This window comes from Centroberyx affinis, unplaced genomic scaffold (genome assembly GCF_046629955.1).
Source record: "Centroberyx affinis isolate AG114_WGS23_722 - 3 ecotype Tasmania unplaced genomic scaffold, CSIRO-AGI_Caff_v1 ptg002231l_1, whole genome shotgun sequence".
NCBI lineage: Eukaryota > Metazoa > Chordata > Actinopteri > Beryciformes > Berycidae > Centroberyx > Centroberyx affinis.
The window spans coordinates 32,191-47,244 of record NW_027280529.1 but is presented as its reverse complement, the minus strand read 5'-3'; the positions used below and the strand labels follow the sequence as shown (position 1 = coordinate 47,244).

General features: G+C 43.5%; 2 protein-coding genes across 3 annotated transcripts; one reads left to right on the top strand and one right to left on the bottom strand.

The window, feature by feature from the left end:
* Window positions 1-391: 391 nt before the first annotated feature.
* On the top strand, window positions 392-2,137 carry tmem42a (transmembrane protein 42a). The gene is made up of 3 exons (XM_071532653.1): window positions 392-631; window positions 998-1,144; window positions 1,255-2,137. The coding sequence occupies exons 1-3, from the start codon at window positions 452-454 to the stop codon at window positions 1,396-1,398; spliced, it is 471 nt and encodes a 156-aa protein (XP_071388754.1). The 5' UTR covers window positions 392-451; the 3' UTR covers window positions 1,399-2,137.
* A 1,111-nt stretch (window positions 2,138-3,248) lies between these two features.
* zdhhc3a (zinc finger DHHC-type palmitoyltransferase 3a) lies at window positions 3,249-14,802 on the bottom strand. 2 transcript variants are annotated; one of them, XM_071532651.1, is made up of 7 exons: window positions 14,648-14,802; window positions 11,650-12,060; window positions 10,894-11,018; window positions 10,294-10,390; window positions 9,809-9,890; window positions 8,039-8,169; window positions 3,249-3,461 (listed from the first exon to the last, which is right to left on the bottom strand). In XM_071532651.1, the coding sequence occupies exons 2-7, from the start codon at window positions 11,983-11,985 to the stop codon at window positions 3,255-3,257; spliced, it is 978 nt and encodes a 325-aa protein (XP_071388752.1). In that variant the 5' UTR covers window positions 11,986-12,060; window positions 14,648-14,802; the 3' UTR covers window positions 3,249-3,254. The 2 variants fall into 2 exon arrangements, with proteins under 2 accessions (XP_071388752.1, XP_071388753.1); XM_071532652.1 differs by lacking the exon at window positions 3,249-3,461 and adding an exon at window positions 3,562-6,317.
* Between the last annotated feature and the right edge of the window lie 252 nt (window positions 14,803-15,054).

The window sequence follows — 15,054 nt, the reverse complement described above, 5'->3', positions numbered from 1 at the left end:
TGCGAGTCACGTGGCTTCAAGCGCTAATGTGATTGGCGGAAATGCCCAAATATTTATATCGAGGAAGTGAAGAGGCGTGCAAGTGACCGGAAGATATGTTTTTGCCTTCAAAATAAAAAGGAGCAATTTGTCGATTTGGAAAAAAAAAGTGTATTAAGTGCCGGGGAGAACACTGATATGGGAGCACAGTCAAGATAGCAGGTATCCTTCAAAGCTGTCTGGTAGCTATTTATTACATATTATATTATTTTCATTTTTGGCCTGGTACTTTGTAGGCCTATCCCCGCTCACCCGTGTTCGTCAATCATGGTTTTATTTTGAAACGTTTTACCGGAAGTCCAATTCTTTGTATTCCTGCTGGCTTGACACTAGTATCAGTGGCCATCTCTGGGATTATGGATATGGATTCTTGTCACTGAATGGGAAACTCGCCCCCTCGCCCTCTTCGGATATGTTTTCAGGGTCTTTTTACGCCTTGCTGGCGGGCTTTCTCGGCGCCGTTGCCTCCTCCTCTGCCAAGCTGTCGCTCGGCGCAGACTACCTGAAACAGATGTGTGAGTCCGGGAGGAGCAGGTGGACCGGAGGGGAGCCGTGGACCGGGGGAGACGGTGGGGCCACTGCCTGTGACTGGGTGAGACTGAGCTGAACCTCCTCTAATCTACTGCAGTGATTAGGGAAATACAGTTGAGTGCAGTCTCTCTCTCTCTCTCTCTCTCTCTCTCTCTCTCTCTCTCTCTCTCTCTCTCACACACACACTGACTCACTCACTCACTCTTCTACAGTCTGGTTTAGTTCGCGAGCCCTAAATCCCTAATTTAGTCCATTTTAATTTAAGTTCTAACAATATAAAATGTGGAAAAAGTCAATGGGGTTGAATAATTCCTTGGAGAGTGCATGACCTTTACATTGAAACACTATAATTTAACCATGTTATTATTGAATTTTGAAGCTAAGGCGACGCCTCCGTCCCATCTCACCTGCCTGTGTGTTTTCCCAGCTGCACATCCCCCTGCGCCTGGTGTGTGGAGGTCTGCTGTTCACCTGTAACGCTGTGATGTGGACCTTCTTCTCCAAGGCCCTCCGCCTCTCCTCCTCTTCAGCCAGAGCCACCGTCACCACCACCGCCTCCAACTTCATCTCCTCTGTAAGCTCTCCACAGGGACCTACGATACTTTAAAGGTCCCGTTATATTTTAGTGTTCCTTGGCGTCTGACCTTGATTTCACAGTATGCTTCCTTCTGTTTGTGCGTCCAGGCGATCCTGGGGAGGGTGATTTTCGGAGAGACCCACGCAGCTCTGTGGTGGGTGGGCATCTCTCTCACTCTGTCCGGGCTGCTGGTGCTCCACGGATCCTCACCTCAGAGCCTCCCACAGGAGGAGGGCAAGAAGGAGGAGTGATGTAGCTTCAAGCTCATCACAAGCATGAAACCTCTGGCCTTCAGTCATGTGGACCGCAGCGGCCTGGGATGAGACTCTTTGAAGGGCGCTTGATTGAATTTCTCAGGCACTGAGAAGCGGAAAAGCGGAAACATCGCTTGGAGAATGAGATAAATCAGTGTCTTCATATTTTATCAAACATTTTAAACACATTTGACTATGTTGCACAGGGCTAATGGCTGGATGGTACTGCAGTACCATCAGTGCCAGACACTACTGGTTTGTATCTGCCATATTCCTGTCATATACCAAATGTCTTTCCTGACCCACTCTTTGCTGTTTGCTGTCCAGTGTATCAGAAACCGGAATAACGGAAGTCGACATGATGGAACTGAATGCTGTTTCAATTTCGATGTAGTATAGATGCGATTTCACACAATTTTTATAGGGACTTGTATATGAATATGTATCAGGACCCTTGATGGACATATGGACAATACACTTATGCATGTACACCATTATATTGAAATCAGGCACGTTATCTATGCAATAACTAACTTGACATACACTTGACATGTACAGTCTTACTGACCAAGGATGTCATACCAGCTCTCTCGCACTAACTGACCAAATCTGTGTAAAACTCACAATCCAGGAGAGCTTAACAAAGTTTCATGCTCTTAAGATTTATATATTTTATTGTAAATATCCACTGAACTGTAAAACTGCGCAGATGAGTTTGTTGAAAATAAATAATTTGCTCACAATGCTGTTTCTTAAATGATTATTCCTAATGAGGCCACAGTGTATAGAAAATACACTCAGCTATTTATGACGTTCACATGATGTTAAGCACATTTATTTTAGAACCTCAAAATAAAATCTGCAACATGATAAAACCCCTTTTATTAAAATGATGTAAACATGATAAAAACATGAGTGGTCCCATGGTATCCAGCATCCATTTCGCAGTTAAAAGCCCTTTTCCAGCAGCCATTTTCTTACGTAACACTCCCCTCCACATTAAATCAAATACTGTTCATTTCCTATATGGGCTCTAGACTGATAGACACAGATGAAAATAGTAATTCCAAACAGAAATCTGAATTAGCATGATGAGCAGTTGATGGACAACATATCATAGAAAACTTTCCCCCCCATGGTAACTTACTTCACTTGTATGCCATGCTTAAAATAATAAAAAAAAAATCTAGATTGTTAAGGCACACAGTGAATGAAACTGGATTAAAATCCACACAAAAAGGCATGCAGAGCACTACTGCATAGTGGTTGAGTTAGTCGCTCATGCTCCAGTGCCAGGTTAGTGTTACTGTTAGTGGTGTTCTCCTGAGATAGCTTAACGGGAGCGTTTAAAATCCTCTTCACCTCCTTGACAAACTTTGGTTCCAGCGACAGGAGCAATCTGTACAGAGACATAATTTGATCTTTGACCCGTTCTATCGCACAATGATCTGAGGAAAAATGGCTTGGCAGCACCTCCATATTCTCTATCAAGTCCTTCAGTATTACTAAGCAAATCTACAGTATGACATGATTTCCACATGGGATTAGTCTCCCTCCTACTTAGCGTCTGCAATTACATTACATTTACGAAGAGTGTAGTGAAGTGTCTAGATGCTAAAGGATGGCTTAAAATCCGAGTTCATTGCCCTGTACAAGTTGAAAGTGGCTGCATTTACACGGGAAGAGAAAACCAGACGTGGCAAACATCTGACACTGTCATGGGGGGATAAAAAAGAGAAAATTCCAAGTGGTTTCTCCATATTTATGCAGCCCTGATAAGGTCTGACGTGCACCACGAAGAATTCAAATTCGAAGCACGGCCGCTCTGACAAAATGTCTTCCTGACTGCAGCGCTAGTTGAGCGGTATCTCTATGACGTCCTCCTCGATGATCTCCCCCTGCGGGACGATGACGTGATCCGGAGGGCCCCGCCTGCAGCTGAGCCCGGTGAAGGGGCTGCACCAGGACAGGGAGAACGGGCCGCCGAACGCCGTCTGCATGGCCTCCCAACACGGCACCTTGGCCCACTTCCCCGTCTCGCCCTTCAGACGCTCGATTCCCTGGGGAAGACACGACAGTGAGGGTCTGAGGTGAAAGGAATGGAGCTGAGACGTCTGTCATCCACATGCAATGACCGTTAACTATAACAATATTGACGATGGTACTAAAACTGGAACAACACACGATTATTTTGCTCATTTTTGGGCCGGATGCTCAGACACAAATCGAGTCTAGAAGCCTTCATTTAAAATGCTTTTTTTTGTCAGCGATGATTCATTTGTTTTCCAAGAAACTCGCCCAAGATTGAACAAAATACGGTACAAAATGACGCAACAGCTGTCACATGCACCTTTGGAAGAGTGAACAGAGAACGAATGGTCAAAAAACGGTGCATGCATCATGCCGTTACACACAGAGCTCTCTCATTCATTCATTCATAACGTTTGGTTGAATCTGTGAAACCAAAACAGAAATGAGAAGGAAGGAGTCCGAGCCGAGTCACTTTGGCCTTCTGATTTAAATCTGCATGCGTGTGATGTGTTAAGCTTGATGGAACGGCTACTGTGACCTCTGTTGCAAGCTTACCTCTGTCAAGATTTAAAGAGTTGTCTGCTTCAGAAGCTATTGGCACACTGAGTAACCAACCAAAGCAAATGCATGAGTGTGGAGAAGACGTCGCATGGGAGAGAGACAGATTCCAGACAGTACGATGGCAGTAGAATGGAAGACAAGGGGAGATTGAGAATTGACAATGAAGGATGTGACAGACAAGTGAGAAAAATGAAAGGATTGTATGCAGGGAAAGTAGAAGACTAAGTAACCTCTTTAACCCTTGAACAGCATCAACATACCATAATAATACATTAGGAGAAACAAAAAAACAGATTTGGGTATAACTGTGAAATCACATCTCACAAGAAGGCCCCCCCCTCCACAAGCAAAGGAAAAAAAACTACACCCCAAAAACGCAAGCACACAAACAGAAAAAGTGGCTTTGCAACTGAGAAGTATTTATTCTCTCTGCGCATGTGCTGAAATACTTTCAGAATATTTAGAAAGACTTAAAATTTCTGTTAAAAAAACATCATCTTCAACATCACTCTCACCAGCAGGACTTGGCACCATCATACCAACAGTGTTTCACCTACAATACTAAGCTAGCCTTCATCTGTACCATGCATTCAGATAACAAAGGATACATACGATATCATGTAAACAAAGAAGAGAATAACAAAATGCACACTGTAGAACAGAGAGCAGTTCACACAGGATCAAATCTTAAACATAAAGGATAGATACAAAGTGCAAATCAGCCATGTAGTAATAGTAGTTATGCAAATGTAAGTGAATGGTGACAGTTGAGTTTGTTAATAGTTTGTTAAATGCTTTGAAGTGTTTTGTTATAGTGCAGAACACAGTCCAGCTACTATCCTGCTGCTGCATTAATAGTTGTATACCAGTCAGATTCGTACATTGATTATAGACTGGTTCCCTTTGACTCAACACAGAATGGAATACCTTCTCCAGCAAAGAAAAATTTAACACAAAACAGTGTCCTTGTTGAATTTCAGGTCAAACCTTTCCCAAGCCAACATGTATTTGAAAGACTAAATTTGGCACAAGTTGACAACATCAAAACACCACACACTGTCATGGCTAATCATTGGCCTAGAACACAAGGGACTGTTTCAGTGGCAAGTGTTCATGCAGACACACAGATAGCGATGGTGTTACTGTGGGAGGCCAGATCTTCCTTTGAAACCAGGAAAAAAAAAAAAAATATGTATATATATATATACGTATATGTTACATCCTTTTTGTTGACAGCCTCACTAAGTACAATCGATTCTTCCAACAAATTCCTCCAACCGTGTTTCACTGTTCTTGATTAAAGATAAATTGAGCTTGACAATTACCTTGATTGCACTTGATTGAACCCATTTAATTTCCACATTGAGCAATTACAAGAATGTGTAGACTTGTCACGACCAAAGCAAGCTGGCAATCAAAGGGATTGATTCTGCTTGGCGACACAAACAGAAAAAATAACATCCTGGCTTGATTTCTAACAAATCTCTTCCCTCCAACAATGGCTTTGTTCGTGTCAAGCATGTATCAGAAAGGAATCAGAGATAATGTTCCAGACTTGAGCAAACTGAAGGTAACAATTTCGTTTGAAATATTTGAAGAATTTTCCGTATAATGTTTTAGGCGTTGCATGTGGTATTGTCAGTTACTTGTGAGCCTGTAAAGATAGGCTGAAAGTACCACATTTTAAGTACTTGATACCATTGAAAATGTTTATTTTGCCCATGTCTGGAACATACTACAGACCAGTGTCTGACTGACGAGTGGAATACTTCAGGAAAAGCAAGAGTAAACACAGGACAAGAAAGGAGAAGGCTTCTGTTATCAGAAACAGAAAAGATAGCTCAGAAAAAAAAACACACACATTAATCACAGAGTGTTTTGCAAACAGGATTTGAAAGTGTTTCTTTTTCTCTGCAACTCGGCTCATTCAAGGCAAAAGCAAAATAAAAGTAGAGCGCACTCTCTTGGCAACACAAAAAGCAGATGAAAAGCTGTCCATGGTTAGTGTGGGAGTTACAGTACAATCATGTTCAGCATTGGGAGCAAAGGGGGCCGCCATAGCTGAGCTCAGTCGGGCCGGGCCGGGCCGGAGGGGCGTGGGTAAACCTCTGCTCTCCCCCTCAGTTTGGTTCTGACCCGGCTGGCTGGTTCCCTGCGCTGAGCTCTCACACCACATACTGGTAGGTCTCAGCCTTCCCGTGGTCGGGGGTGGAGAAGGGGCTAAACCACAATATGGAGAAAGGGTGTCCGAATACCGCCCTCATGTTCATCCACTTAGTTTTTTTAGCCCATCTTCTCTCTTCCTTTTTCAACTGCTCTATGCCCTGAAAAACGAGAGACAACCAGACTTCAGTGGGTGTGCCTTTGTGACCCGGTCAGCGATGCCAGACCACATAAAATGCCTTGTTGCTTCGGTTCCCTGTGGTAGCACCTGTTCAAATCCCTGTTCTCTTCAACCTACGAAATCTGAGAAGTAACAAAAGTCCTGAGCAACAACTAGGGCACAAACTCCAATGTTTCTGGTTTCAATTGATTTCTCTACAAGGATAATATAACTGTATTATAATGCCTTGTGTTCTGTTGCATTTCCCTCGGCGTGTTGTACAGTCTCCAATATGTGAAAAAAAGCCTCCCTTCTCACTTAAATGTCCCATAACTGTCCTGGAGTTGCAGACAAAAAGAAGTTAGAAGCAGGAAAGGGAGTTATTTGGTGAACTACAATACACAGGCACACCAATATCTAGGCTAAATGATTTTAGGATGGCACCAAACTTTAGAGAGAGGAGATACTGATTCCTTCTTCCACTGATACATGGACACATTTCAACCTATAAAAATACATTTCAATCGTTCAAGTACACTACAAAAAGCGGAACCTCAGACTGATTCCATGAGCAGATCATTTAAGCACTGGCAAGAGGAAATAAGGAGACCTAAGCCTACAGGTTAGATATGCAGCAAAGGCCTCGACTTACATGCCAAGAGACTGAGGCAGAAATGCTGCTTCTATGCAGGAAGCTGCTAGCAGCAACTGGCGCTGGTGTGTGTTCTCAGAAAGTGAAGCCAGCCAATAACATGCAAGGTTGGATCATATTTTCAAACTGAAGCTACCAGTTAGATATTAAGGTAACTGCCAAAATAAAGGAAACACCTGAGAGCCTGTTTCCTACAATGAAGAGTTCTGGCTCTGTAAATATTATGAGCAAGTGTTGCTGGAAAATACTGGTGAGGTGAATCCAGCTGAAAGTTATGAGGAATTGCTATCCTTAAGATGAGATGTAGGAAGAGATGTAAATGAAGAGGGGAAAGCTTCATGCATTATTAAGCCTGAAACAATAGAAACAGGTGATGTAAAGGGTGTACATCTCAGTGTTAGATGGTCCTAATACTTTGTACATTCAGAGCAAAAAGCCGTTCTGTGATCACTTTTGTCCTGTGATGAAGCATTTCTTTCCTTTGGACTTTTCCAGGATGAAAATAACTATAAGGTGACTGAATGGTCAGTGTCCAGATCTCAGATCAGATCTCAGCCCAATAGAACACTAATAAGAGATCCTGGACAAGTGCTGAGGACACCATTTTCCACCAAATGATTTCATTTCTCACAGAAGAATGGTGTTTCAGCCCTCCAACAGAGTTCCATGCTTCTGTGTGTAATCTGTGCACTCAACAGTTGTGGCAACATATGGTGGCCCAGCACCCTATTAAGACACTCAATATTGAAGTTTCCTTCCTTTTGGCAGTTACCTGCATCTGAGACAATATGGTCAATGAAAATTCACTGACTCAAGTTCAGTTCATTAAGACTTGAAAGTACTTTGCTGTGTGTCATCAGTCTACCTCAGCTCGCACAGGAGAGATGTAATTTAGCTGTAAACAACCGTCATTAGAGGTCAAAGATGCACTGTTAACGAAGCAAAGGTGGCAGCAGCAGCAGCAGCAGAGAGCAGGTCTGGAGGGCTGAAGAACAGAAGGAGGTAGGAAGAAGAGAGGGAAGGAAGGAAAGGAGGAGGAGCCTGGCTGGTCACTAAAGGGGGTCACTTACGGTCTCGTCGGTACAGATGGAGTGGACCTGGGTGCCGAACATCACAGAGGTGAAGATGAGGAAGAGGAGACCCTCAAAGCACAGGAGGATGAGGAGGATGACTGTTGCTGGAGGAGAGAAGGAACTGCACTCTGAGGGGGATGGAGGGACATGGAGGAAGAGAGGTGAGAGGGCAAAGCAGAGGATCGTGTGAGGAGGTGCTACATAGTATATTCAAAGTAGCTGTGGCTCACTCTTGTTGACTCATTTGCAACACTACGATGAGGATGCAACGCTTTGAAGCAATTCTGTCGACAGTTATGGCCAGCTGTCATCTTTTATTGTACTTCTGTTCCTTATCCTAAATATGCTCAAAAGATTTGGCCCATTTGCCAATCCTCGTCCTTGCTGAAGGATTTATTACTCATGTCTATTGCTTCAAAAAGTTGCCTGTGTTGCCTTCAGGATAAGGAGGAGGCATTAGTTCAGGTTCAGAACAGCTTTATGTTGAAGAGTTAAGCAGGTCTGAAGACTTGTGACTACAGCCTTACCACAAATAGAAAGGGCATTCCCATTCAAATACGACATTCTTGAGTCGCCATTTGATAATTCTCTAAGCCTCATGTATGGACCACACATGAGATAATGCTCACTTCCATGGCAACATTATCCAAATTTCATAAGCAACTATTGTAGTTGTAGCAAAGAAGATTCATGAAACCAGGAAATGCCCTTTCCATCCGCCAGGTGTGTGATCAAGACACTAAAGAGCAGGATGCAATGGGGGGGGAAAGGAGGAAAACTGAATTCTCTGGGAAAAATGGTCAGAGGTTGTGTGTCGACAAAACTGGAAATTCTAATGAAGCTTCCTGCCAATATGAGGGAATCAGTTACTGACTCTGTGTCTGAGTTCGGACCTGTTTACTTCGCACAGCTAATAAACTACCTTAGCTCCTGCCATGCCGTATTTGCTCTCTCTTGGTTTTAACTGTTTATCTCTTTGCTGCTCTGACAAACCTCTATTGCTAAAAGTATTTCATGACTTGATTTATCTCTGCTTTGACTGAACTAAATCTCAATATGATTGTCATGTTGACTGAAGTGGAAGACAGCAGTCTGGAATTCAGCCCTAACATATGGCACATCACATGTATTCCTCACTAAGTACGTCAAACAGTTATAAAACAGAGTCAAATAGTGGTATGGTCTTGCTGTGCTACCACATGGATAGCTGGTGATTTTACAGATGCGATGTGTGTGCAATATGATCCTTCGTGTAACTGAGCAAATAAATGTGTCCTTTTCCACATGACAAAACGCTCCAATGGTAGGGAACTGATAAAATTCAACTGGAAGTCAACATGATGTTCAATATGCAAACCAAAATCAGAGAGAGTACTCTATGTTAAGAATACCCATCCAAGCACAGATACTGCCTGAGGCTGCTGTCTCCAGAATAAAGCTGGCCTGCTCTAGCTGGGCTGCTGGATATGACTGACCTTCAGACAGCAAGCTGCTAGCTGCGCCGCAGCCACAGTCCAGAAGGGAAAGAATGTGTCAGAAAGGATGAAACTTCAAAATGAAAAGGAAATAAAACATGAGAACTAAAGAGGGAGGAACTTGAAACAATGATCTTCATTGATGATTATGAACTTAACAGCTACTTCATGTCCTTTTCAAACCAAAAGAGCAAGATGAAATGAGCTGAGGACTCCTGTCTTGAGGACTTAAGGACACATTTTTTTTTTATGAGTGAAGGGCAATGAGGGATACAGAGGGGGAAAAACTCACTTGTCCAATCATCTTCAAAGCAGTAGAGGAAATGGAAGACCACCATGACCAGAGAGTGGAGAGAGATGAGAGCAATGTACATCTGTGGAAAAGACAGGGAAGCATGAACCACAAGTTACTACATATCTGCATCTATCCTGCATTACTACAACAAGTACTACCTCTTTCCCAAGTAATTCCTCTTGGGGGTGCAGCAACTGAGGTGCAGAAAAAAAATGTGACTTCCACAAAGGCTACATCTGCAGTCCCCTTCTCTTGTTGACCAAGGCTGAAAAATGGTCTTTGGCCTAGTTTATAATCTAATACATTTTTTTGGTAAGCCTTCATTAGATAAAGAGGCTCATTCCTGTTCAGTGCATCTGGGTGATTACTCTCAGCCCACAGTCCAAGAGCCCCGCAGAGCTGGCATATAATATAGTGTGTAAGAGTGTGTGTGTTAATTACTCTGTGTGCCTGGGTGTCCACTCTCAAGGTGCTGAACTTACTGTGAAAAGCACAAAGTACTTTTGGTTGTTCTCCCCGACACAGTTGTTGACCCAGGGGCAGTGGTGGTCCATCTTCCGTATGCAGCGTTTGCAAACACTGAGTGAGGGAGTGAGAGAGAGAAAGTGCGAGGGAGAGAGAGAGAGAAAGAGAGAGAAAGTGTGAGGGAGAGAGAAGGGTAGATACGATGAGAAGAGAGTGAGAGAGACCAAGAATACCACAGCATGAGTCACAAGAATTACTTTCAACCAGCAGCAGTGGCAGCCTGGGATTACAGTGCAGCGACGGCTGTAAATAAGGCCTCATCCAGTTCAGCTACACACTGTATCAACCCTCCAGGGCAACAACTCGTAATCGTGCATAAAGAAAAACATTAATGGAAAATGAGGGACACTAAGCTGTTGAAGGCCAAAGGCAGTTATACTATATCACTGAACTGCAGGGAGAGCAATTTCTACTCCACAGATTAACCAAAGTCATAATTTATGATAATCGTTTGACATCTCCGCTGCTCTGAAACAAAACGCTGCAGCTCAAAGCGTGGAAATGGGCTTGTGAATTCCTAATGCGGCAGCAAGCGTTCAGTGTCCCTTTTGCCCTACCTGCAGTGGTGTGCTCGGTCAGGCTTGATGCTGCAGCACTTGGGACATTTGTAGACCACCTGCCCCGGTTTCAGCTGAAGGCTCTCTATGTACTCCTTGGTAGCATTCCCTTTTGGCACGGCCCCCTAGCAGGACACATCAACATACAGTAGGTGACTCCCGGATAATTTGCAGCTCATTAATCAATATAATGAAATAACTAGGCAGAAGCTAAATGTACTATAATTTCATGAGATTTCAGCTCCATTAATCAACACGATATAACGCCAAAGACGCTGAACTTGTTTGCATGACATTGAGAATCAGTGCAAGATAACCAGTGACCTAATTTCCAACTTGTGTGTGTGTATGTAAGTGTACATGTGCAATTTTTCAATTTTCAATTTCAACTTGCTTTATTGGCATGACAAGTACATTCCCGTGTTGCCAAAGTGAATGGATGAAAAAGATAATCAATAAAAGACATTAATTAGATTTCACAGAAAACAAAACAAAGAAGTAGAACATAGAAACAAAAAGAGTAAAACACCTAAAGTGAGCATAAGATTGTCAAGAAGGTGATGAAGTACCCAGTAAGTCATCTGTCCTACAGATAGTACATACAAGCCTATACTGCATACTATTTGAACATATACATTATATAATATTAAGCTACATGCATTTTTGCTTATGTGTTTGTGCCTGCATCTTGTGCACGCACGCATGCATGTGTGTGTGTGTGTGTGTGTACATAAGCCCAGACAAGCCCCCACTCACAGGGTCGGTGCACATGGCCCTGAAGTGTGAGGCAAGGGCGAGGAAGGCCAGGCTGTTGAACAGGGTGCCGTTCACGATGCTGTACGTCAGGTTCTTGGAGGGCAGCAGCATCACAAACAGCACCACGAACTCGGCGTACAACACCAGCAGCCAGGTGATGACGCCGCACACGATGCCGCAGGCGTCCCTGATGAACCACATGGCGGAGGCGGAGGAGGACGTGATGATGTCTTTGGAGATAGGGATGCGTTGCTCGGCCTGTAGGCAGCCGGACCCGGACCCCGCATGCCCTCGCCCATGCTCCACATCCCTGCATCTGTGCACCGGGCTCTTCATCCTTCATCCAAGCTAGCTGCCCCTGCTGCCACTGGACCCGCTGTGCCTTCAGGCTTCAGGCTCAGTCACCGCATGCTGGGGAAGAGGAGCATGAGGAGAGGGATTCAGGTTAGAGGTAAGATTCTCTAAAGCATCTTCAAGGGGAGTTGCATTTGATTTCAGGTCTGATATGTTATTCTTATGCCTTGGGTCTGTTTGGCCTCCTTAGCCAGAAACAAGAAAGAGTTTCTCTCATCCCCTGTTTTCATAGCATTTTATAGTGTTTTGTGTTGTATGTCAAAATAGTTTTATTTTGTATTCAACCAAGGACCACAATGGAAACAAGTGTTTTAAGTAACCCTTTATTGTGCTATCCTCGGGGGACAAAAATACATGAATTGGTTCTTTTACTTTATTATGGTCAGGCCGTGTCTGGAGTATGGCAGTGTCTTTCTGGTGGGGTGCAATAAAAGCCAGGTTGCACTACTGGAGAGGGTGCAAAAAAGGGCCCTCAGGATCATCTCCAGAGGCTGCACCCCACCACCGCAACTCCCATCTCTTCAGAGCAGGAGGGAACAGGCAGCCATTCAGCTGGTCAAAGAGATGACACACGCACAAGATCCACTCCATGACTTGCTCCCACAGACAAGAGCAGACAATACAAACAGACTGCTACAGAACAGCAACAGTTTTACACACGTCCAGTACAGAAGCTGAAAGCAGCAACCCTGCCTACAACAGTCAGGCTGTACACTAAAGAACTGAATGGAACAAAAGATGGATAGCTGAAGTCTTTGGGGTCTGTTTTTGTTTTTGTTTGTTTGTTTTTGTGTTGTATATTGTTGTTTTTTATGGCATTTCAAAATGTATGCATGGTTGTATGTAAGTGTATGGCTGTGTTTTGTAAATGCATATGTATGAGTATGAATTAATGGGATGAATGGGTGCATGTGTATATATAGATATGTGTAGTTTTACATTTTTATTAAGGACAATCGTGTATAGATATATTTATATTTTTTATTAATGTAAATTCTGCTTCTATTCAGAAGCTGTGAGCATGAATACTAATAAACTCAAACTCATGTTTTTCTGTTCCCCAAATCTAATCTAATCTAAAAGAAGAGCACTCAATTTAAGAAACTGTATTTGCTATTTCCTTAGCCTAGGACAGTTCCATGTAAATTTGTAAACATGAAAAACTCTCTCTTAAAGCTAGAAATCACAAAAACAAGACTCTAGTGTGTGATGTCATCAACATGTACAACCTGGAGCTGCTCCACTGGCAATGAATGGGAATTAACTTTACAGATTTTGAATGTGTGAGGTCCTACACCTGAAATGAACAATGTGACATCATGGATTAGAGGGCGGGGACAAACTCGTCTGTCGAACAACAGGGGACTGCAAGAATTGCTCATTAAAACTGCACTGTCCTACGTTGCAGCAAAAACATTTGAATAGTGAAATTCAGTGGTAAGATATGTTAAGATGCATAGTGAATAAAGAGACACCTCTTCAACTGCAACGCCTGGGTTCAAGCCCCCATGTCAGCAAGCATCCCCCCTGCTGAAGTGTCCTTTAGCAAGACACTGAATCCCTACCAGCTCCAGGGCTGCTGCTCTGTAGCTGAGCCTGACCTCTGACCTCTCTAGGGGAGGGGGCAAGCAAAAAGAGGACTTCCCCACATGGATCAATAAAGCATCAAATAAACTCAACTCACATCTCACAAATCTCTGCAAATCTCATAATTAGGGCTTTAGCAAGAGATGACACAAAGCAATAAATCATAATAAATAAAAACTTAAATACATATGTTATTATCTGCGTAACATGCTGTCAGGCACGCACTGAGACTTTTAGAAAAACATTTTGGGGGTAAAAAGAATCAAACGTCCTATGCAATCTGGACCTATCGATGCGGACATGTCGTGGCAAGGAAGCCAGAGGTGAAATTTGGTCAGTTGTGTTAGCCTGTCAAAGCACAGTCACTCTGTAGAGGTCAAACGCAGCAGTGAGCAGCACAGTGCTGCAGTCTGACTCAGTGCCACACTGCCTGGATCTGTGGAAGCTCAGCGAGTCGAGAACAGCGATGTAACGTAGTGGTAAACGGAGAGGTGGTAAACCATGACCTCCAGTCGGTCATCTAATAAGGCATCACAACTACAGATATAAACAAAATCTATTCTGTATACAGCAGAGCATTGACTCATGTTTTATTTTTTAACCTAATAAGAGCGTATCCTCATATAAGTTACATCAATTTGATACTACCGATTATAATGTATGCTATGGATTCATGTCATAAATATGTATGTCAGCCTGAAATATGTGAAATCGCTTGTCCCGCAAAAGATGGGTCATCTGAGTTAATTAGTGGGTTTACCCTCCACTACACCCCTGTTCAAGTGAAGTGGATGACAGAGTTGCTTTATTGCTCTCAAGTAAGCAGGCTGGCTGGGATATTGTTGTTAGCCGAGTTAATAAAGCAGCTATTGATGTCAACTCAGTTAACGCGTCATTTAGGCAGCTTTAGTAGATAACAGTATGATAGCCAGTTTATAGGCCTTTACGGACACCTTACTGAGACCAACAGCAGCACCGGGGCAGAGAGAAGCACGTTAACATTAGCTTAGTTTAGCTTAGCCGGTTAGCTAACGTGTACGAGCGAGCGTTTGCTGACCTGTTTTCCCATTCCCGTCGTTCTGCTGGCCTTCAAATGCAAAGCGGTAGGCGCTTGGGAGCGTTTGGATGTTTTAACATCAGACTAACTAACGTATATTCCGTGTCATTCCTGATGGAAGATGAGCATCCTTCCTCGGTTTTCGCTGCTGCCTGTAGCTCCCCCCAGAAACCAGCCCCCGCCCCTTGAACAACAACAACACGTCACGGTGTGGGAAGAAGTTAATGGAGGCGGACCAATCGGATCGTCAGAAAGGTTTCACGCCTTCTTACGTCAAAGGACACGACCAAACACGCCTACTTCCAGATTTCTTTCTATCTATCTATCTATCTATCTGTCTCACCCTGTCTGTCTGTTTGTCTGTCTGTCCATCCACTTATGGTTTAGGTAACTTGATATCTCAGGTG